We start from the raw sequence: 25015 nt of genomic DNA on the forward strand, positions 1-25015 counted from the left end.
TGCTGCGGGTTGCGAACGCTGCAGGTTCGCAACCAAAGGGTCCACTGTATCAAACTTTTAAAAAGAATGTATGGGTTAGGGTGTTTTCGTATATATTCAAGGGACACGGGTGGCACTGTGGTCTAAACCACTGAGCCTCTTGGTCGGCGGTTCGAATCCCCACGACGGGGTGAGCTCCCGTTGCTCTGTCCCTGCTCCTGCCAACCTAGCAGTTCGAAAGCACACCAGGGCAAGTAGATAAATAGGTACCACTGAGGAGGGAAGGTAAACAGCGTTTCTGTGCACTCTGGTTTCCGTCACGGTGTTCCATTGTGCCAGAAGTGGTTTAGTCATGCTGGCCACATGACCCGGAAAGCTGTCTGTGGACCAATGCCAGCTCCCTCGGCCTGAAAGTGAGATTAGCGCCGCAACCCCATAGTCGCCTTTGACTGGACCTAACTGTCCAGGGGTCCTTTACCCTTTACATTTACAGTATATATTCTCATATATATATATATATATTTCTCTACACATTTTTTGTGTTTTTTTCTTTGCATTACTTTATTTCTTTATAATTGTAAACTTTTCAATAGACTATTAATATCAAAAGAAGAAAAAAGAAGAAATAATAATAACGATAAATGATAAGAATGGCAGTTGGGCAGCAGATGAAGCAGGCCGACAGGTAACCTGGCTGCCATTCGCCCACCATGGTGGTGAGATGCAGTCTTGCATATATACTTGTAAATTACCACATGCACCTGTTATGCAAATGTAAACTTTCTTTTGTCCGTGTTTCCGGTAATCCGCTTCCTCTTTCTTTGCCCCCATCCTGCAATTCTGTCCTTGCAGCAATCCTGCGAGTCAGATTAGGCAGAGCAATATCAACCTGGCAGCCCAGGGGAGCCTCAGGAACCCAGATCATTCCTTGCCAGCGAACTTTGATGCTGCCTCTAGCACATGTCTTCTGGAGCCAGGAGCCCACAGCACAGACATAACACACACCAGGCAGCTTCTAGTGTCGTGTTTGCCATGCTCTGGAGACACACGCCAGGTGCAGAAAACAGAAACCCAGCACACACACACACCCAGAAAAAATCCACAATGTGCAATGTGGGGAAATGAGACTTCTCCTTTTTAACGAGGATAAAAGCTGCGGCCCACAAGCCAGGTCGTTTGACAGCGAGGGGGCACTATCTCAGCCACAGCCAACAAGCATCAGGGCTGCAGGGATTTAGCAGCGACCATGGGAGATACCTATATCCGACATATTGAACTGCTGGGCTACGAGAAGAGGTTTTTCCCAAGCCAGCACTATGTAAGTCTTTTTGTTGTTGTTACCTTATTATCTTACCTTTCCTCCTCTTTTTTTAAAAAAAAAAATATTTATTGAGATTTTAAACAGAAAACCATCTTTCCAATCAAACCAAAAAAGAAACAACATTATCACACTCAAAGCAAAACTGATAAATACAATAAAAACATATAAAAAGTAAGAAACAAAAAGAAAAAAAGGAAATCATAAAAACAAGACATAAAAAAACATAAAAGTCCAAATTTTTACTTGTTGTTTTCATAACCCTTCTTCCTGACTTCCTCACATCTCCCTTTTCTGTGTTCCTTTTTACACACTCATATTCAGCAATATCTTACCCTCTTTCAGATCTTAATCTATATTATGCATTTCAACCTATTGTGTCTCCAATTTTTCCCTTTATATCCTTTTGATTAGATTTGACACAGTGTACTCTAATTTTTCCACCCTTATCTTTTGAGACATTTGTTGCATACTCCTTTTACTTATATCACTAATGCCACATTGTCTTTATATCTTGCATCATTTTAGCCTTCCAACATTCTAACATTCTAACATTTTACAATGTTTTTGCAAATAGTCTTTAAACTTCTTCCAATCCTCTTCCACTAACTCTTCTCCCAGGTCTCGGTATCTTACCTTCCCTCCTCAAAGTGGTGCTTACGGTTCTCTTCCTCCTCGTTTTCTCCTCACAACAACCCTGGGAGGTAGGTTAGGCTGAGAGTGAGTGGCTGGTCCGTGGCCACACAGGGAGCTTCATGGCATTGTGTGTGGGGGTGGTGGTATTGTTTTGCTTTTTCTGTTTTAACTAATTGTTTAGGGAAGTTTTTAATGACTGGTGTTTTAATGTACTTTTAATCTTTTGTTGGAAGCCGCCCAGAGTGGCTGGGGAAACCCAGCCAAATGGGCAGGGTATAAATAATAAATTATTATTATTATTATTGCTTTGGTCTTATATATTTTTTCTTGTGAACTGCCCTGAGATCTTTTGATGAAGGGCAGTACAGCGGTACCTCTGGTTAAGAACTTAATTCGTTCTGGAGGTCCGTTCTTAACCTGAAACTGTTCTTAACCTGAGGTACCACTTTAGCTAATGGGGCCTCCTGCTGCCGCCGCGCGATTTCTGTTCTCATTCTGAAGCAAAGTTCTTAACCCGAGGTACTATTTCTGGGTTAGCGGAGTCTGTAACCTGAAGCGTCTGTAACCTGAAGCGTCTGTAACCTGAGGTACCACTGTATAATAATAATAATAATAATAATAATAATAATAATAATAATAATGGCTGAGTAGTGATTTGAACCCTGGTGTCTCTCAACTCTTCCTAGTCAGGCACACTAACCACTGCACCACACTGCAGATGCGCCACAGATGGATGTACGATTGTTGGGAAGTCCTTGTTGCTCCTGAGCAAAGGGGAAGGGAAAATATGCCTGTGAGAGACGTCCTTTCAACTACAGAGCTTTTCTATTCATCTCATTTTTGCTCCTCGTTATGTGGAAGATGCGTCTTTTTAGTTCTGCTTTTGGCCCTTGCGATGTATAGTTTTAGGAACCACCCTATTCTTAGGACAGTAGTTTGTTTTCAATGCTCTGTTTCCAGTTGTTGTGACCCACCCTATGGCCTTAGGCTGAAGTCCAGGTATAATAATAATAATAATAATAATAATAATAATAATAATAATAATAATAAGTTGCAGTGCTGCCGACCCCAAAACCACCCAGGCAAGACATAGGCAAGCAATCATCACTCAGCTGAGATTTGTGTATTTTGATTATTAACTTAAACAATCTATATACTACTTAACTACAGTAGTTCTCTAAGCAGTTTACAAAAAATAAGCATCAGTTAAACTATAAAGTCAGTCCTCGATTCATTGAATGCCCACCAGTTTCCAGTGTTATGAGAGGGGGAGAAAAACATTTTTTCTGTCCACTTTCTCCATGCTGTTCGTCGTTTTATATCCCTCTCCTGCTGGCCCTTTCTTTAATCTGAAAAGAATCATAGAATCATAGAGTTGGAAGAGACCACAAGGGCCATCGAGTCCAACCCCCTGCCAAGCAGGAAACACCATCAGAGCACTCCTGACATATGGTTGTCAAGCCTCTGCTTAAAGACCGCCAAAGAAGGAGACTCCACCACACTCCTGGGCAGCAAATTCCACTGTCGAACAGCTCTTACTCTCAGGAAGTTCTTCCTAATGTTTAGGTGAAATCTTCTTTCTTGTAGTTTGGATCCATTGCTCCGTGTCCGCTTCTCTGGAGCAGCAGAAAACAACCTTTCTCCCTCCTCTATGTGACATCCTTTTATATATTTGAACATGGCTATCATATCACCCCTTAACCTCCTCTTCTCCAGGCTAAACATGGCCAGCTCCCTTAGCCGTTCCTCATAAGGCAGAGAGTGGAGGAGGGTCATCTGACTGGAGATCCTGCTTAGATCTAGGGATGGGGGAGACATAGATTCAGCTTTCATTTCATCCTTAGTCTGTCAAACCTGCACTTCGTACACCAGAATCCTTGGAAGTTTGCCCTTCTCTGAGGCTCCTAACACACATCTACCAACGGAAGAACTGGTACAAAAGATGCGTACATTAGTGCAAACTGTGTGCAAAGCCATGTGGAAATTAACGCACCAAAACGCATTCTATTAGGTGTGGTGTTAGCAAACTCCTTGCAAAAAAGTGTAGGCAACAAAAATGAGCATATCATGCTCACACGCATTTTTGTGTAGATTTTGTTTTAAAAAATTGCAATATTATGCAGAAATGGCAGGAACCAAGCTTACGCTTGGAAGAATGAGAAACCAAGAGGATCTGAAATTGACGGGTGTGTCTATGCCTGGTTAGGACATCACTCCCTGACCTCCCCACTGTTGTTTCAAGATTTTTGGACTCTGCTTTCTTTCGTTCCCCTTTGCCGGTTAACAGCAAACCCTGAGCCACCCACTCCAGCCTTGGCAGGGATTTTCTTGACCTTCCTTCTTTTTATAACACTATTGCACCATGATGATCTGCAGGAAGAGGATAGTTAAGTCATTCTGGGCCGCCCAGGGAACTTCAGCATTTAAGGGCTTGGTGATCAACACTGCTGCAGATTCATAGGGGTGGGGTTTTCCGCAACCAAGAAGAGAAAGAGAGAGCAAGGTCATCGGCTCTCTTTTCCACTTAGGTTAAACGTGATCAGCCTCTGCTTGGAAGGAAAGGCAGTGGTACCGTGGTTCTCAAACTTAATCCATTCCGGGAGTCCGTTTGACTCCTGAAACCATTCGGAAACTAAAGCTTGGCTTCCGATTGGCTGCAGGAGTTTCCTGCACTCAAGCAGAAGCCGTGTCGGATGTTCAGCTTCCGAAAAAAAGTTCGCAAACCAGAACACTCGCTTCCAGGTTTGTGGCATTTGGGAGCCAATTTGTTTGGTAACTAAGCCGTTCGAGAAACAAGGTACGACTGTGGTTTAATTTGCAATTTCACTGTTCTGAACTCACAAATGCCTGCAAGGAAATCCTCTCTGCTTTTGTCATACTTTCCCCTCGGCTGCCATCCTTGTGAACAACTGAAAAAGAGCTAGGTGAGAGGCACTGGGCCTTGCATAGCTCAGGGTTGGATAAGGAAACCTGTTGGACTACAACTCCCATCATTCCTGGCCATGCTGACTGGGGCTGATGGGAGCCTGGCATCTCAAAAGCCCCAGTTTCTGTGTCCCCAGGGTACGGAAAGGCCACGTTCATTGTGTGAGTGGCAGCAAGTTTTCAGGTGCCCCAGGTGTAAATGCTCATGATTGAAATAAAAAAAATCAAGGTCTTATATATATATAATAAATGTTCATAAATTTTACAACAATATACCAAGCAAACACGTACATAAATATATAAACCACATGTCTGAAGCAGCACAGGAAAACAGCCATAGAACCATTTTGGCTCTCAGACTGACCAAATCTGTTTTCTCTGCAAGGTCAGAGGAAAATGGAAAAGCCTCCTCATTGTCTTTTCACTCACAAAACCTGTCTTAAGGGTATATCTGTGTATGAATAGGGTGAGCCTGTGACCTGGCTCAGGAACTAAGTATTTATTATTACAAAAGACTGGTCAGGCTCCCCAGGGTATCCAATCAAGTAAGCATTAACAGGTAACTTGCCAGACAGCAGGTAAACAACTCACTCAGATTTCTGCTGTAGCCCGCCCTTTCTGTGATGTAGGTATGATGTTTCTGGGGGTGGTCTTGGACTCGAAGGCAGGCAATTTAAAATGTCTGTATAAGGGCGGACACACCTTGGTTCTGGGGCCGCCTCCTCCTGCGTGTGAAGGGGCACCCTGTTGCAACAGTTCAATAAAGATCAGGCTTACTAGCTGCTTTGCTTCTCAATATTCTCTGGTTAGCCTCTGTTCTTATCTCCGACCAATGGAGAACCTACAAAGGACTCTACAGTGGTGCCTCACAAGACGAAATTAATCCATCCCGCGAGTCTCTTCGTCAAGCGGTTTTTTCGTCTTGCGAAGCAACCCTATTAGCAGCTTAGCGGATTAGCGCTATTAGCGGTTTAGCGGCTATTAAAGGCTTAGCGGCTTAGCGCCTAAAAGGCTATTAGCGGCTTAGAAAAAGGGGGGGAGCGAAAAAAATCGCAAGACTCGCAAGACGTTTTCGTCTTGCGAAGCAAGCCCATAGGGAAAATCGTTTTGCAAAGCAGCTCAAAAACGGAAAACCCTTTCGTCTAGCGGGTTTTCCGTCTTGCGAGGCATTCGTCTTGCGGGGCACCACTGTATAAGGGCTCTTGTGTCCCCCATAAGGGAATAAGGGCAGATTTTCGTTTATTGCACAATGCTCATGCCAAATTAGGCCCCTTGGGAAAAGGCAGGGCAGAGCCCAGGTGATCTACAGTGAAAAGATAGTGCTGGTTTTCGCTTGCTGTGTTTTTAAAAAGCTGCATTTTCTTCAGCCTGAAAGGGAAAAAAAGATGGAAGGAGAACGGGGGGGGGGGGGCTCCCAGATGACTTGTTTACTGAGCATGCCCCTGGATTTGTTTGCAGGGAGATTAGATGATGTTGCGCTTTCCCATCACTTTGTTCATTGCAAATGTCATCTTTTGAGGAAGCAGGTTTGTTGCACAACAGCTCAACTTTAATTGTGCAATTGGAAGGCACTTGATTGAAAGTCCCGCAGACCGCAAGTCTGGAAGTGCCCCAGGAGTGAAGCAACAGCCAGCAGGCTTATGATTCGAGTGCTCTATCATGTGGCTTGCCTGTAGAAAAGGGGGGGGGGGGACCATGTGTGAACAAAGACAGGAAATTCCACCCCATGTGCATTGCTTGGGAATACCCTCGCTTAGAGGAGGCTGCGAGGGAACAGCCCCCGTTCTAAAGCACAGCAAATGCTTTGCGCCCCCCAAATCCCAGGTTCATTTCCTGGGATTTCCAGTCCATGGGCAGCATGGCAAGAGGAGATAATGGATAGCTCAGTTGGTAGAGCGTGAGACTCTTAATATCGGGGTCATGAATTCAAGCCCCACATTGGGTAACTGATCTGTTGAAAACGCAACTTGAAAAAAAGACAACACACGTATTTTTGTAAATTAAGAATTCTTTCATATTGTGGGTTTTTGTTTTTTTTAAAGATTCCTGCATTGCAGGGGGTTGGACTAGATGACCCCTGAGGTCCCTTCCAACTCTACAATTTAGTGATTCTATGACTGTTTGATTCTTCTGTGCCTGCTGCCCGCCAACACAAGGCTGTAACACACCCATAAGTCAACCCTGCATTTTACGACATGAAAACAAAACAAAAACACCAGTCGTACAATGAAAAACCACGAGTCCGTTTCCAGATTCGGATATGTCTCTATTAGTGAATATTTATGGACAGTTTTCAGGATGCCTACATTAGTTGCTTATTTTAGAACTGGGAAAACTGGCATTGTTTTGTGCTTAATGCTTCAGCTTCTGATGAGTGTTTCTGCAGGACCAGAAGCGCTCTAGGATTCCAGCGTCAAAGCAGATAACACCTATTTTTAATGCATTTTAATTTTGAACATAATGTGTGTAACATTCATCATTAATGGAGTCTCCCTGCACATCTAAATTCTGCGCCCTCTGAACAGCCAGGGATGAAGAGTAGGGTTGGCTGGGGGAGGCCATTTGAAAGCTTTCGCTGATTCTGAACAACGGTCTGTTCTCCTTGTCAGGTCTACATGTTTCTCGTGAAATGGCAAGATCTCACCGAGAAAGTTGTGTATCGGAAGTTCACCGAGATCTACGACTTCCATGTAAGTAAACTGTTGCGTCTCTGGCGCCTTAAGAGTGTCTGGCTAATCTCAATGTCTTTCAGTGCTAGGATGGTGCATTCATTACATTGCCAAAGAAGACTGAGAGGAGGACTTGCATAAAATGTGCATGGGCTAATCTATATGGACACCTGCAGATTTAGAAATAATTGCTGCTATTTCAGATAGGCCTCCTTCTCACCTTTGAGGAGTTAAATCACAGCAATCATTCCTGACTCTGCATCTATACATATAATATAATGCCATGCAAACCTGTGGCCTCCTTTTTTTTCTTTTTAGGGCAACTTTCTGTGGTTGCTCCTCTTTCTTAGGAAATACAAGTACTGAAGAAATGAACCTATGCTGCCAATTCTCATAGTAGACCGGTATAAATTAAGCAGATATAAGCGGCACACAAAACTCTACCAACGTTCTAAATCTTACATTAATAATCCAAAAATTGAGAGAGCTATGTACAAGATCTACTACAGAAGCCACAAACAGAAAACTCATTCAAATTGTGTCCAAAAGGAAGATTCAGTCATTAAAGTTCCTTTAGCCAGGCTTCTGTAGATATCAACAAAGGCAAGTTTGATCAAATGAAGTGTTGGTGATGTTGCGCTCAAGGGTTAGATATCAACGAGGACAAACGCCAGCACCCTGTCTAACTCTGTGTATACCTGCCAACCTAGCAGTTCGAAAGCATGTTAAAGTGCAAGTAGATAAAGAGGTACCACTCCGGTGGGAAGGTAAACGGCATTTCTGTGTGCTGCTCTGGTTCACCAGAAGCGGCTTAGTCATGCTGGCCACATGACCCAGAAGCTGTATGCTGGCTCCCTCAGCCAGTAAAGCGAGATGAGCACCGCAACCCCAGAGTCGTCCACGACTGGACCTAATGGGCAGGGGTCCCTTTACCTTTACTTTATGCTGCCCTAGGGCAACTTTCTGTGGTTGCTCCTCTTTCTTAGGAAGATAGGATGTCATTTTGAGTAGTTCTCTGAGCAGCCCATTGGGACTGTGGGGTGGAAGGTAGTGGGGATCAAGGGTAAGAGGAACCAGAGCCATCAAAAAATACGCACTCGCAAGCATTGTGGGCAAACCTTATAAATCTCACTAAAGCTGGAAGGAAGGGCAGCCGAGTAGGTGGTCAACAAAAGAGGGTGATTCCTGCATTGTTCTCTTTTTTAATGCATCTGGTTGGAATTTCTGAGCTGCCTGGTTTAAATATTATTTCATGAGATAGTCATATGATGAGAATTCAACATTTCAAGTCTTTCCCTTTTTTTGCAAGCCACAAAGGGGAAGTCTGTCGCTGCCTTTGCCGTCAACCTTGTGCCTTGCTCTTTTGTTTTCTTGTTTTGGGAAGGATGAGGTGGAAACCCAGGGGAGGGGCAGCCGCTGGGTCACTCTGGGACACTCAGACTTTGTAATTCCAGATGTCTCTCCATTCAGGCCCCATGAGACCAGCGGAGGCTGACCCACTGCAACAAATGGGGCACTGCCTCACCAAACTCAGTCTGCTCCTAGCCAGCCTCTTCCTGCCAGACTTCTTACTTACAACCAATCAGGGGGCGGCTTTGCCTGTCATCTGCTCTGGCGCCACCTACTGCCAGCCTCCTGCCTTCCACCCTACCAGTTACCACTTCACAGGACAGTCCCTGCTTCTTGTTGCTGGTTCCTGTCATATGGCTGTCCCACTGCCTGGTCATGTCCGGCTCTTTGGCCACAGATTTAAGGCATTGCGACACAATGTAAAACGGTCATGGCTTCTCCCAAATAATTCTGGGAGCTATAGTTTGTTGAGGGTGCTGAGAGTTGCAAAGGAGACCCCTGTTCCCCTCAGGGAGCTGCAGAGTGGTTTAACAATCAACCTCTCTTCTCAGGGGAGTTTGGGAATTGTAGTTCTGTGTGGAGAATTGGGGGGGAAGCCTCCTAACAAATTTCAGTACCCTTAACAAATTTCAGCTCCCCAAATTCTTGGGGGGGGGGGACTCTTTGAAGTGATATCATCAATGTCAATGCATCCGTTGGTGAATGGGGATTTGCTTTTTTAAAAGTACCGGTAAATTATGGACACACACCCCTCCCCACAATCTGCACCAGAATCCCGTAGAAAAGGATGAAAGATTAAGGGACTCCTCTCTTCCCGCCCTGCATCAGGGTCCCAATCCAGACTTCTGCTCCCCTGTCTGCAATTTACTTTTTAAAAGCAGGGGAAGCAATTGCTAATTGCCAAAGTGGTGGGAATGGAAGTCCCTTATTAAATTACTGGCTGGAAGTGACTAAATGCACTCGATGATTTGTTTTTCGTCCATACTTTCATCTAGAATTCTAAGGCGGCTCTTGCTTTCTCTCCTTTCTCCAGAAAACTTTAAAGGAGATGTTTCCTATTGAATCTGGGGACATTAGTGTTGAGAACAGGATCATTCCTCACTTGCCTGGTAAGTAAGCCAGTACAACTGCCAGTTCTAGGTTCTTGGCATTGCCCTGAGTCTGGAGATATAAAGCCAGCCCTGATTTACAATCAGCACTATATTTCAAATTATCATCGTGGCAAACTTGACTGAAATTTCAAACTGCTGGCCTAAATGACATTTTGGATGTACACACACCGTATGTTTAAATCCCATTTCCCACCTCCCAAAGAATCATGGGAACTGTAGTTTGTTTGTCACCGAGCTACAATCTCCACTACCTTTAACAAGCTCAGTTTCTCGGGATTCTTTGCAGGTGTGTGTTTATGTAGGATCCTTCTTCCCAGCTATTCAGGGCTTTCCTTTGGTGGAGAGTGAAAGCAGTCTTCACATGCTCAAAAGAACACCTCCCACCTCATCATATTACCATATTTTTTCGTGTATAACACCCCCCCTTGTATAAGATGACCCCTATTTTTTTGGACCGCAACAAAATTTTTTTGGGGGAAATTGCCCAAAGTTGTTGAGCTTCTTTTGAGGGGACAGGGGAGTCACCTCCGCCAATTGCTCTACAGCCTGCCCACCAATGCAAATTGCACGCATCGCCGTGGCCAACAATCGTCTGCATGCTCGCTGCCAAAAGCCCACCTGCACACTCAATGCAACCACAGCCGATTGCATGCACACCTTGCCGCTGCCGTAAATAGCACACCCAATTGTCACCAGGCCTTGCTGCAGCAACCACTGCAAAATCACCTCTGCCAATCTCCTGCTGGCTGCCGCCACCAATCGCCTGTCACCCCTCTGATATCCATCTATGAAACGACCCGCAATTTTCGCCTATTAATTCTAAGGAAAAATTGTCGTCTATTACACGGAAAAATGCGGTATATTATTTCACAAGATTTAAGGCTGAGCCCCAGTACAGTGGTACCTCAGGTTAAATACTTAATTCATTCCGGAGGTCCGTTCTTAACCTGAAACTGTTCTTAACCTGAAGCACCACTTTAGCCAATGGGGCCTCCTGCTGCCGCTGTGCCACAGGAGCACAATTTCTGTTCTCATCCTGAAGCAAAGTTCATAACCCGAGGTACTATTTCTAGGTTAGCAGAGTCTGTAACCTGAAGCGTATGTAACCTGAAGCATATGTAACCCAAGGTACCACTGTACTTTAACATTTCACTGGCAGCACCCAAATGTTCTCTGGTTTCTAGTAAGCTCTGGGAAATGGGCAGACTGAATGTTCCTTTTGGAAACATGGCAATGTAGAGACTGTAGTGTCTTTAGGATACATGGTTTACTGGCACATATATACAACCTGAGCTTATGATGGAGGGGCTCACAGCATCAACACCCCAAGAGGGTCTCATTTCTCCCAAAGACTTGAATTCAAACAGAAATCAACCACTGTGCTCTGACCTTCTCTCCAACTTGCTGCTTTTTCCAGCTTGCAACCTTTCCCCCCCTCTAGGTCACATCACAGCCAAGTCTCAGCTCTGCCTTTGTCTTCTAACTAACTCTGAATTGAGGGCATGGTCCCACCCATTTGCTGTCTGACCCAGACTCCACTCTCCTATTTACTTTCTTAATGGCCTATTCCTTTGTTCTCCTAATGGCCCATCTCCCAGGCGATCACCTGAACACAGGAAGCTTGGGTATAGGGATTAGCAGTTTAACCCCCCAAGCCTTGATTATATTCTAACGCCTGCTGGACCCAGGAATTTAGTGGTGCCTGGCACTCACAAAGTCATAACATTGTCATTGCTCAAACGCTCACTTCCTATGTAGTAACCAGGAACACATTTAGATCTTTGGTTTGTCCAAATCAGTTGTCTTGCAAATGCAGTGGGTTTCGGGCGCTGAAATAACTGTTCCGTTGCAGCTGATTGACCAAGCAGCCACATGTGGTTAAAAAAAAAAAATTGTTCCTGTTCCCTTTTGGATCCTGTTTACATAATGATGAGAAATGGCCAAGTCTTGAACCAAGTCACAAACTGAGACACAAGCGTACGCTGTCTGTTTCAGTTTCTTTCAATTTCTCATTTTCCCAACCACATCTGTGTATGACTTTTTTATTTTTATTTTGAAGTTGACATTTGAATGTGAATTTCTCCCAAAATACACATTTTTCCTATGCAATTTTGCCCAGAATATACTTCTTCTTTGTCAATAATTTCTCCCCAAAGTAACACATTTTTGTATAAAAAAATTCCTTCCAGTAGCACCTTAAAGACCAACTAAGTTAGTTCTTGGTATGAGCTTTTGTGTGCATGCACACTTCTTCAGATACACTGAAACAGAAGTTGCCAGATCCTTCTATATAGTGAGAAGGTGGGGAGGGGTATTACTCAGAAGGGTGGTGGGAATGGGTGATTGGCGGATAGCTGAGATGAGCCTGTTGACGACTCTTAACGACTGTAATAGGTCTTACAGGAAAAGGCAAGGGGTGAGAAGGTGAAAAATGGCTAGTCATGTATAATGAGATAAGAATCCAATGTCTTTGTTCAGACCAGGTCTCTCCATGGTTTTAAGTTTGGTAATGAGTTGCAATTCAGCAGCTTCTCTTTCCAGTCTATAGACTCTTTCTCTTTCCAGTCTATAGACAGTCTATAGACTGGAAAGAGAAGCTGCTGAATTGCAACTCTCCAAACTTAAAACCATGGAGAGACCTGGTCTGAACAAAGACATTGGATTCTTATCTCATTATACATGACTAAGCCATTTTTCACCTTCTCACCCCTTGCCTTTTCCTGCAAGACCTATTGCAGTCGTTAAGAGTCGTCAACAGGCTCATCAAGCTAACTGCCAATCACCCATTCCCACCACCCTTCTTAGTAATACTCCTCCCCACCTTCTCACTATATAGAAGGGTCTGGTGACTTCTGTTTCAGTGTATCTGAAGAAGTGTGCATGCACACGAAAGCTCATACCAAGAACTAACTTAGTTGGTCTTTAAGGTGCTACTGGAAGGAACTTTTTTATTTTGACTATGGCAGACCAACACGGCTACCTATCTGTAACATTTTTGTATGTTATTCTCACCAATCTTATGCATGTTTGTGCGTCTTTACTGGGCTGGAGAACTGCACTGGGAAATTTGGAGAGGTGCAGCTTTAGAAAGGTAGCTTTGCCTGTTAGGTAGTGTCACCTGAAATGCAAACTGAATTGGCTGGAATAGGCATTGACCGGACGGGACGGGGTAGTCCTCTGGCATGATGAAATGCAAACTCCTTTGTTCCTTCCTACCCATCTATCTAGCGCCAAGGTGGTTTGACAGCCAGCGAATCACCCAAAATCGGCAAGACACGCTCTCCGAGTACACCATGGCCCTCATCAACCTGCCTCGCAAGATCTCCCGGTGTGGACATGTCTTGACCTTCTTCAAAGTCAGACCGGATGACCTGAACCCACCTATAGCAAGCCAGTGAGTATTGTCAGGATGCTGGGAGGCACCTATTGGGCTAAGACTGGCGGGAAGGGTCCATAGGGAAGAAGGGAGCCGTGTCCATCTCGAACCAGTGTCAGCACCTGATACTTTGGGCAGCTGTAAGAAGTCCAGTGTCACCCTCCCCTAGGGCTCATTGCCACTTCCCCTCTCACTTCCGCTCCTGGTAAATGACTCTGAAAAGTGCCATTTACAGTATCTCAGTACAGCCCCTTCCCAGTGGCAGCTGCTCCCCAGCCATGTTTCTCAAACTTGGGTCCCCAGCTGTTGTTGGACTACAACTCCCATCATCCGTAACTAGCAGGAATGGTGATCAGGGATGATGGGGGTTGTAGTCCAACGACACTTATTAGAGAAACACCGCTTGGGCCTGGTAGGGCAGAACACAGGGAGCCGACCAGTAGGGGGCGCCAGAGCTGGTGACAGGCAGAGCCAACTCCTTCTAGCTTCCCCCCCATCCACCACCTCTCTGCTGAGTTCTACAAGGGTGACCCTGAGACTAAGGAGGAGGAAGTGGACAGTCAGGGCCACTCCTTGGCCAGCTTGTGAGATATAAGGCAAGCAAGTTGGCTGGAGGCAGGCTGAGGTTGGTGGTCCAGCCTCCATAGACATCTAACCTGACACTGCATGGCAAGACAAGAGTGCATAGTTGTGGCCCACTCCACAAAAAAAGAGTCAGTGCTGGGCATGCTTATATTCTGTGTTTCAAATACCCAAAGTACGGTACCTTTGTAATCCTTGCAACAGCCCTGCAAATCAGGCCAGTGTGATTATCCAACTTGCTTGAGGCCACCAGTTTGAGTCTGTGGCTGGGATGGAAGACTTGACACTTTCAACAGTGTTTACCTTTGATTCTTTCCCCCTTAGCGTCAAGAAACCGGAAACCTTTTTGATACCAAAAGACTCCAAGAAGATTGCAGCAGGTAATTAAAAAGCAGAAGTGGTGAAATCCTTCCCGCTCGTCTTCGGTGACTGTATGTTACTGCCAGGATCACAATCTGCCTTGCCCTCAGCAGCACTAAGGTCTAAAGAGAGCTGTGGTTGCCCTCATGACCTGTGTGCAGCTTCTCCAGAAACATCTGGCTGGGTAGTTGGTTAAGGGCGTTAGGAATCATAGCTCTGTGAAGCATAAACTGCAGTGCTCGGGATTCTCTGGGAGTAGCCATGCGCTTTCATAGGATCCTAGAGTCTGAAGGGGCCCCCAAGGGGTCATCAAGTCCAACCCCCTGCAATGCAGGGATCTCAACGAAAGCACCCCAGACAGATGACCACCCAACTTCTGCTTAGAAACCTCCAAGGGAGGAGAGTCCACTACCTTCCAAGGGAGTCCTTTCCACTGTCAAACATCTCTTACAGCCAGAAAGTTCTTCCTGATCTTTAGTTGGAATCTCCTTTCTTGTAACTTGAAGTCATTGGTTCAAGTCCTACCATACTTTAAATTTATAGTGTCCTTCGCTGCCTCCTCTGCTTTCTGGATTCATAAATTGCCACAAGGACTAAAAACACGGTGTTCTCTCCTAACTAAAAGTGGCACTGGGAACTCTCTGAAAGCAGTTCTCAAGTCTATTTTTCAGATTCCACCTTCCGCCCCGAACTCTGTGCCCTCTTTATCCCAGAACTATGTGTGTGGGGAGAATTAGCTCACCGTTATTCAGTGTGGAGGGACATCCTCTGCATGGCACAAAATATACTGTATTAAGTTTGCACGTGGTGCTGGTCCCTCGCACTCCAGCCAGGTCTCAGGGGCTTGGCTCTGGCGAATCCTGGCTCAGACGGGGCCCTTGAGAGTTCCCCTAATCACAGTCGCTTCTCCTCCTGAGAGCCAGTGTGGTGTAGTGGTTAAGAGTGGTAGTCACGTAATCTGGGGAACCGGGTTCGTGTCTCCGCTCCTCCACATGCAGCTGCTGGGTGACCTTGGGCCAGTCACACTTCTCTGAAGTCTCTCAGCCCCACTCACCTCACAGAGTGTTTGTTGTGGGGAAGGAAGGGAAAGGAGAATGTTAGCCGCTTTGAGACTCCTTCGGGTACTGATAAAGTGGGATATCAAATCCAAACTCTTCTTCTTCCTCCTCCAATAGATATCACAGGACCCATCATCCTACAGACGTATCGGGCAATTGGCGACTATGAGAAGAACTCCAGCACTGAGATGGGGGTCAAGATGGGGGACCTGGTGGACGTCGTGGAGAAAAGCGAAAGCGGTAAGGAGAGAGAGATGGTGTTTATCTCTTGAGAGAGGGGCTGGTTTTACAGCGGTGGCAGAGAAAGTAGGGAACGTCCTCTTCCATAGTCATAGTTTTACTATTTATACCCCCACCCATCCAACCGGGTTGCCCCAGCCACTCTGGGCATCTTCCAGCACATATAAAAGCATAATAAAACATTAAACATTTTTTAAAAAGAGCTTCCCTATACAGAGCTGCCTTCAGATGGCTCGGGAGTCGCATAACTCCAAACCCTGCAACATTTCTGTGATGACAGTGAGGATGTCCTAAGGAAAAGTGAGACATTCCAGGATCCAAACAGAAACTGGGTGACTTCTGTAAATCCAGGAAAATAGGGACACTTGGAGTGTCTGTACTTTGGCCGCAGCAGGAGGTCTGCCCCCTAAGCGGAGGCTACCAATGTTGCATCTCTGGGGCCATGGCGTCCCTGGAGGTCTTCTCCTGGTGCCTTCATGGAGAGCCTCTGATTCCCTCACTGCCTCCTTGGTCATGAGATGAGGGCAGCGGTTTCCCTTTCCTCCCTCAAAACGTGCATAGAATTGAGAGAGGAAGTTCGAAGAGCGGTGCCTTCTCCCACTTCCTCTTCTGGCTCTATGTGCTTTCCAAGGCTTGTATTATTTCTATCGCCTCTTGACTTTGGCCCAGGTCCTTTGGAAAAGCTAAGTGTGCCCACTTTCTTTCTCTCCATCTTTGCTGGGGCAGATGAGCAGATGAGGGACCCCTGACCATTAGGTCCAGTCATGGCCGACTCTGGGGTTGCGGCGCTCATCTCGCTTTATTGGCCAAGGGAGCCGGTGTACAGCTTCCGGGTATGTGGCCAGCATGACTAAGCCGCTTCTGGCAAACCAGAGCAGCGCATGGAAACGCTGTTTACCTTCCTGCTGGAGTGATACCTAGTTATCTACTTGCACTTTGACGTGCTTTCGAACTGCTAGGTTGGCAGGAGCAGGGACCAAGCAACGGGAGCTCACCCCGTCGCAGGGATTTGAACTGCCGACCTTCTGATCGGCAAGTCCTAGGCTCTGTGGTTTAACCCACAGCTCCATCCGCGTCCCTTGCCAAAGTCCTTCTTAGCATACAGTTAATCTGTGGAATATTATCAGACAGGAGGCAGCAATGTCCATCAATGGCAATGCTTCTGAATACCAGTTGCTGGAAACTGCAGGAGGGAACAGTGTGCTCTTGTGTTCAGATCCTGCTTCCAGGTTTCCAGAAGTTGCTGGACTAGATGGGCCATTGGTCTGATCCAGCAGGCTCTTTTGAAGACCTGAAGAGGTGGCTCCTACACTGCTTCCTCAAAAAATCAAAATAAGCCCATGGGTCTAAAGAGGTTGATGACTTGTGCAGGCAATAAGCATAACCAGCTGCACTTCTGATGTGTAAACTTTAGAGACAGGTAACTTGGTCCAGGAGGACACCGATTTATTTATCTATTTGTCTCGCTCCAGGTTGGTGGTTCTGTCAGCAGACGAACAAACGGGGTTGGGTCCCTGCTGCCTACCTCGAACCTATGGATGGTCCAGATGAGTCTGAAGAACAGGATCCCAACTATGCAGGTAAAACAAACCCTCTCTGTTGGGTCCATGGATGCCCAGGTCCCGATTAACCCTGAAGTTAAATGGCAGCGTTTGAAAGATAGCTATCTTTCAGCCTCTGTTTTCCTATCTGTAAAATGGGAACAATAGCGATCCGCACCACACATGGCTATCACGAAGAGGATTGCAATTCAGATCGGAAAGCACGTTGTGTGTGCTTTAACTGTGCAAACTGAAGGATGAATATAAATGAGATGATTATTGGGTCTTTTGTTGCGATGCAAACTCCTGAGTCCTTCTTAATGGCCCTCTGCTCTTTTGTTTTAAGGGGAACTCCATGTTGTCCGGAAAGGCTACACAGCTGCCCAGGAAGATGAGATCACTCTGAAGGAAGGGGAAACCATAGAAGTTATCCATAAACTGCTTGATGGATGGTGGGTTGTCAGGTGAGGAACCAAAGAAGAGCTGGTGGAAATAAGCATCACGTGTTGTTGTTGTTTAGTCGTTTAGTTGTGTCCGACTCTTCGTGACCCCCTGGACCAGAGCACGCCAGGCACTCCTGTCTTCCACTGCCTCCTGCAGTTTGGTCAAACTCATGCTGGTAGCTTCGAGAACACCATCCAACCATCTCGTCCTCTGTCATCCCCTTCTCCTTGTGCCCTCCATCTTTCCCAACATCAGGGTCTTTTCCAGGGAGTCTTCTCTTCTCATGAGGTGGCCAAAGTATCGGAGCCTCAGCTTCAGGATCTGTCCTTCCAGTGAGCACTCAGGGCTGATTTCCTTCAGAATGGATAGGTTTGATCTTCTTGCAGTCCATGGGATTCTCAAGAGTCTCCTCCAGCACCATAATTCAAAAGCATCAATTCTTCGGCAATCAGCCAGAAGGCTGATGGTCCAGCTCTCACTTCCATACATCACTACTGGGAAAACCATAGCTTTAACTATACAGACCTTTGTTGGCAAGGTGATGTCTCCGCTTTTTAAGATGCTGTCTAGGTTTGTCATTGCTTTTCTCCCAAGTACCAGGCGTCTTTTCCTAGTGTGTGGCAATTGGAGGTATCCTGCCTTTGAATGTGGAGGCTCCATTTCTGTCTACTGTGGCTAATAGACATGGACTGTCCTGCCCTAAGGACTTGTTTGGACCTTTCATAAATCCTTTCCGCTAACCTGAGGCCCTCCAGATGTTTGGGGACTACAGCTCCCATCAGCTGCATGGTGGGGATGATGGAATCATGGCTGCACTGGCGAGGGTTGATGGGAGTTGTGGTCTAAAGGACCTGGAGGGCACCAGGGTGAAGGGGGAAGGACTCTGTCTGATACAGCTTACGGTGTCCCTTATTGGCCATCATTCAAAGTGTACATTTACTGGGTGGAGGGCGAAACAGGATCACACCTCTTGCTCCCATGTCAGGGTGTCCGGTGTGATGTTTTACCCACATAGGCTCCAACCAGGAAAACCTCTTTCAAATATTGTACTGAATCTGTGGATGTCAAAAAAGTGTGTTTATTAAAAGTGGGGGCAGCATTGCTCATGGTGTGGGAGATTGGGGTTACGTCCTCCTTCACCCTCCTGGGATTAAGTCTCTCTGTCCGCTTGCCAACCACAGCGCTCCTTCCTCTTTTTTTCTTGTGGGTAAATTGATGTTGTTTCCGAAATCTCAGGAAGGACGAAACTACAGGCTATTATCCGTCGATGTATCTGCAGAAATCTGGGGAGCTGAATAACCCAGAGAACAATCAGCTGAGGAACAAAGGAGCCCCACCTCGAAGGTAGTGTGTCTGTGTGTGTGTGTGTGTGTGTGTGTGTGTTGGTGGAAGAAGATGCTTTCAGTAATTTTTGGCATGGGAACAATAATCAAAAGGACTGGTGCAAGACATTTTTCTGCATGAGTCCAATCAAACAATTGCAAACACTTCCCATTCCATATACAGAGGCTGATTGCATCACCATAAGCAACTTTATTACATGATCCACTGGCTTTGACACCTTAAAAATATACTTTGACAATTTCCTATACATGAACCAGTGTTGTTTTTTATTCTGGGGGTACTCAAGGATACGCAATACCGGCTCCTTTTTTTCCCTAGAAGAAAAGCACTGATATGAACAGTTAGGTAAAAAAAAAAAAACATTAAGGAAGAAGTTAAAATAATCAGAAAGCTTTTGACACAGTTGAATGAAACCCAATTTAAACTAAAGCAAAACTGAAAATACTCTTAAATTTCTCAGATGTGACTGTACTAGTTCATTCTGCCCGACGCTTCCTTGCCGCTGCAGTTCTGTCCCATATGTTACATGTGGGTAAACATCTTCTTAGAGTGAACAGATTATTTCTTGATAAGACCAGACAAAGAACTTCTCATAAATCTTCCCCTTGGGGCATCCTATAAAGGATGTTTCACAGCAGATTACATTCTCAGCCAAACAAACAAACAAACAACCAACCAACCAACCAACCAACAAACAAGCATTTCTGTATCTGACTTCTTACATGTTGGAAAGCATAATTCTTGTATAAGGGAAACACTGTCAGTTCTTCTAGATAGCTAGACCTTTGATGATCCTTTCTGAGAAAGACAATACATTGGGGAAATTTAGTTCGTTGTAGCAAACTTATATCTTCTCTAGCTTGAGCTTCATATAACCTGTCCCTTTGTTTGTGTGTGTGTGTGTGTGTGTGTAAGGTCTAAATGAAGCCAGTACAATTACTTTGGTAATAGAATTTGCAGAGTGTCATTGCGATTTCGCATATGGCACGAGGGAAGACATGCTCTTTCTCCTTCTGACTTGGCAGATCCACCATCCGAAATGTCAAGAGCATCCACAATCAAGGTCGCAAGCAGATCAGCCAGGAGACGTATCGGCGGAACAGCGTGAAATACTTAGTGAGCCGGAGGAAGATGAAGAACAACCTCATCTACAAAGGCAGCACTATCAGTAAGTACTCGGTGGGGCCTTCCCAGTACTTCGTTTGGTTTCGTTTGAAAGCAGCTTTTCCAAAGTCACCCCGTGGCGAGGAGGTAGCGAGTTGCTGTGGCCGCTGTGAGAACAGGTTGCTGAAGCAGATGGGCCTTTGGCTTGATCCGGAAGGTTCTTCTCATGCTCGTATGTTGCAGAGTAGGGCCCTTCTCAGCCACCTCAACCTCTGAGGCAGGAATTTGCAGGTGGATTATTTATTTATTTGTGTGTGTTTTTTAAAATAAAAAGGTGCCGTATTGAAAACAACAGCACAAGGCCTCTCTCTACAACCTTACAGCCTAATGGGGACAATACGAAAGGAAAAGGGGATGAGGTGGGGAGAGGAAGATGGGCAAATTTGGGTACCAACTCAAAATTATTGCAATGACCCATCTGAGGGAGTAAGTTCTGGGAAGGGCAGACCAGTTTACACTTGATCTTCACAAAGCAAACTAGTTCAGTTCACAGTTCAAGTTTTTATCCAAAGGAGCCTTGGCAAAATAAATAAACAAACGAAAACAAAAACCAAGCCCTCGGAGCACTGCAAACTGCTATGCTGAAGTATAAAATATGTTTAACAAGACCAAGAAAACATTAAAACACACAACAATTATGCTCTTTAAAGCTTAAAGGCCCAAGGAGTCTAAGGCAGGTGTGAGGCATTTTGGGCCACGCTTGCTAGGACTTCTGAGAACTGTAGTTCAGAGAGATTTGGAGAGCCACAGGTTCCACATCCCTAGTCTAAAGAGTAAAAAAAATTATATTCGTAAGAGAGTTGACTTGAAGATGCACAAGGAGTCGTTCTGAGTTCACCCCAAAACAGACATAATTCACATTCACTTCACCCCGAAATGGTAAGAACTGCTTTCAGTTACAGTTCAGAGATTTTCGAACCAATCCCGTGAGCTTTGTTAAATCGAACCAGTTCATTCCAAGCACCTCTTGAGATGAAAACAAAGGAATTTATTGTGTGCCTCTTTCATTTTATAGCGGAGAAAGACGAGACAGAGAATAACCAGTCCAAGGCTCAACCCGCTATCCCGCCGAGACCCAGTAAAGACTTGATTGTGGCTCGCTGCTCAGAGACCACCAAAAGCAAAATCAAGTGAGGAAGGAGCTTATTTCTGCCCATGGCGACATCTCTGAGGGACTCACGGGCCAGACTGGACTCCTGTGAAGTTCTGCCTTCCAGAACTCTGCGCCTGAATTTTTAGCAATGCATATGCCTGTGTTTGTTGTAAAATTGTCGTCAGTTCAGGGTTTGATGCTGGTGGACTCTGTTCATTCTTCAGGATGTCCTTTTCCTTCTTCCCCCCAACATTAAATCTTATGGACTAGTGATTTGTTTGGCTCCGGCAGGTTTAAATGCCTACACAGAGCAATTGAGGCATGAAGGCCTGTGGATGCCTTGAGTGTTGGCTGGTTAGTGGGGTAACTGATGCTCCTAACAAATAAATAATGCTGGCCGTTAGCTTTTGCTAGCTGCTAGACGAGAAGTATTCCATCAGTCGATTTTGTGATAGCAGGAGAAGGAAGGAAAAATGATATTAATGCTTGTCACTCATTATCTGACATACAGCACAGGCTCTTTTGTAAATTGTGTTTTTGGTTAATATGCCCAAGTATATCTATATATGTATATGTTTAAGTACACAAATGTTTGATAAATAAATAAATAAGTGCATGTGAAACCTGAGTTTCCCGTCATCTTGCACAGGCAGTTCTGGATAGGAAACTCTTGCAACAGAAAGGAAATCATCAGCATATAACTTTCTGTTTTGAAGTCTCCGTTTTTTGCAAAACCTCTTGCCTAAGCCCGGGGAGAGAGAGAGAGAGAGAGAGAGAGAGAGGAAGGAAGGAATTCACAATTCTCTACTGTCAGAGGGAAGATTGCAAATTATTAACAAGAAGTGGGATGTGCAACAAAATGTTGCACGGGCGTTCTTAGCAGCCCTCCTGCTCAGGAAGTTCTTCAGGACTCAAAACGTGGAACTGACTGCCTGGCTTTTCTTTCCAACTGGGGCCAAGTCCACACCATACATTTAAAACACTGTGATACCACTTTAAAAACAGTCATGGCTTATCTCAAAGCATCCTGGGAACTATAGTTTGTTACGGGTGCTGTTAAGAGACACCTCCAATTTCCCCTCACAGAACTACAATTCCCAGAGTTCCCTGGGAAAGAGGGATTGATTGTTAAACCACTCTGGAAACTGTGGCATTGGGAAGGGAATCAAGGTTCTCCTACCCACTCTCAACATCCTTAGCAAACCACAGCTCTGGGATAAACCATGACAGATTAAAGCAGTAGATGTTGTGGATGTGGCCTGACACCAACCTATGGCTACCCAGAATGCCTGGTTCTCACTGGAGTTCCTTATTTGTGCCCCTTTTATTGTACTTTCCCAGTCTAGGGCTTCTCCAAGCAAGTCTGCTGGTATCTGGAGGGAACCAGGTTGGGGAAATCTGATTTACATTGCGGCATCCACGTGTGTGGTGCTTTATGAAGTACAAGGGGAAGGGCGAATGCATGCTCTAAATACGACCTTGGTCTATGTCCAAGTATATCTGTGTCCAAGAGGAAAGGAATGGGAGGTCATGGAGCAGGGCAGCCAACTTGAATACAGTGGTACCTCGGGTTACATACGCTTCAGGTTACATACGCTTCAGGTTACAGACTCTGCTAACCCAGAAATAGTACCTTGGGTTAAGAACTTTGCTTCAGGATGAGAACAGAAATCGTGCAGTGGCAGTGCAGCGGCAGCAGGAGGCCCCATTAGCTAAAGTGGTGCGTCAGGTTAAGAACAGTTTCAGGTTAAGAACGGACCTCCGGAACGAATTAAGTATGTAACCAGAGGTACCACTGTACAATATTGTGGGGGGGCCCAGGTAAGCCCCGTCCTGCATAATCGATCACATGATGCAGTGCACACACACCATTTGAATGGGAATGCCCATAAACTTTGTGGAGGCCTGGCCCCCTCAAATATTTTATATTGGGGGCCGAAGCCCCCGAAGCCCCTAGGAGTTGGCTCCTATGTCGTGGAGTCTGGAACACACCAAGGAAGAATCTGCATTTGTTTCACAACCATGTGTACATGCCCTCCAACATTTCTTGGATGAAAAAAGGGCTGCCCTAATCCATAATTATAACAATGATAATCTTATTATTTATACTCCGCACATCTGACTCAGTTGCTCCAGCCACTCTGGGTGAATTCCAACATATATAAAAACATAAGCAAGCATTAAATATTTTAAAACTTCCCCATACAGGGCTGCCTACTGATGTCTTCTAAAGGTTGTCTAGTTACTTATCTGCTTGACACAGGGAGTCACATAACTCTATACCCTCTAACATTTCTAACATATGAAAATAGGGACATCCTAAGAAAAAGTGGGGTGTTCTGGGGTCAAATCACAAACCAGGATGGCTTCTGTGAATCTGGGACAGTCCCTGGAAAATAGGGACACATGTTTACGCGGAAGTAGCAGAGGCTGGTCCATCAGGGCAAATGGGGCACTCCACCACCAAAACAGATGTGCAGCTTAATATGACACAAGCTCGTCCTCTCTGCCTTGTGTTTCAAGTTGCAACTGCATGGTGTTGAACATATCAGAGAGTGGGTGGGGATGTTTTGCCCCATGCGCGTGACAGCTGTCTCAAGTGTACGCACCTGACTTCACTATGAAGTGAATGTGTCTGAAGTGTAGGTATAAACAGGCTTGAGGAGCCAGAAGCATCAAGATTCTAGTACAGTTGTACCTCAGGTTACAGACGCTTCAGGTTACAGACGCTTCAGGTTACAGACTCCACTAACCCAGAAATAGTACCTCGGGTTAAGAACTTTGCTTCAGGATGAGAACAGAAATCGTGTGGCGGCAGCAGGAGGCCCCATTAGCTAAAGTGGTGCTTCAGGTTAAGAACAGTTTCAGGTTAAGAACGAACCTCCAGAACAAATTAAGTTCTTAACCCGAGGTACCACTGTACCTTGCAGTGTGGTATAGTGGTTAGAGTGCCGGAGCAGGACCTGGGAGGCTTGGCCATGAAGCCTAGTGAGTGATGGGGGGTGGCAGTCACTGCCTCTCAGACAACCTCACAAGGTTGTCATGTGAAAGTTATGGGAAGGAGAAGAACTCCACCTTGAGCTCCTTAGAGGAAACGTTAAAATATAAATGTAAATTTGCTCTGCAGTTAGTCCCACTGGGTTCAATGGAGCTTACACAAGTGTACACAAGATTGCAGCCTTAATGGAATAAGAACCTCCAGTTCTTTTCCATGAATAGTTCAAAAGTATTTCTAATGGTTCTTTTTGGTATTTAATTGCATTAAATTTTTATTATTATACTTTAATAAAGGGAAGCAATGCTCATTGGTGCATTTTATGCTTTAAAAAGGGGTGAACTACGCATGCTTAGAAAAAAAATATCTCTACTGTGGTTGGAGGAGCGAGGTGTGGTCATTGGTATAAATTATCCTCACATAAAACAGGCATTGCCTGTTTTAATTAGAACATCTGTTTTGAATGTGTTTTTTGTTTGTTTGTTTTAGGAATGCAATTCTATACTAGTTCATAGAATCATAGAATCATAGAACTGTAGAGTTGGAAGGGACCCCCAAGGATCATCTAGTCCAACCCCCTGCAATGCAGGAATATGCAGCTGGTTCATACAGGGATTGAACCTGCAACCTTGGTGTTCTCAGCACCATGGTCTAACCAACTGAGATCCATTGGGCTTACTCCCAGTGCCTTTTTTCTGGGGTATGCATACCCCTAAACATTTTGTGAATCTAAGTTTGGACTCATTGACAGGCAGTATTTCAATATGAAAATGAGAGTACCCCTGAACATTTTTTTTTAAAGCACTGCTTATTCCCATAAAAATGAATG

At 45.3% G+C, this 25015-nt stretch overlaps 2 protein-coding genes across 2 annotated transcripts in view; both read left to right on the forward strand.

Moving 5' to 3' along the window:
• Positions 1-25015, forward strand: part of GTF2IRD1 (GTF2I repeat domain containing 1) — a 1520245-nt gene that overhangs the window by 181179 nt on the left and 1314051 nt on the right. The gene's annotated exons all lie outside the window — the stretch shown is intronic.
• Positions 1137-21814, forward strand: NCF1 (neutrophil cytosolic factor 1). The gene is made up of 11 exons (XM_083479654.1): positions 1137-1297; positions 7468-7548; positions 9911-9986; positions 13218-13383; positions 14272-14327; positions 15483-15605; positions 17078-17185; positions 17493-17610; positions 18827-18934; positions 19960-20102; positions 21114-21814. Exons 1-11 carry the CDS (start codon positions 1226-1228, stop codon positions 21230-21232), a joined length of 1170 nt encoding a protein of 389 aa, XP_083335780.1. The 5' UTR covers positions 1137-1225; the 3' UTR covers positions 21233-21814.

Source organism: Podarcis liolepis (assembly GCF_965112155.1).
Source record: "Podarcis liolepis genome assembly, chromosome: 16".
In the NCBI taxonomy this organism is placed as follows: domain Eukaryota; kingdom Metazoa; phylum Chordata; class Lepidosauria; order Squamata; family Lacertidae; genus Podarcis; species Podarcis liolepis.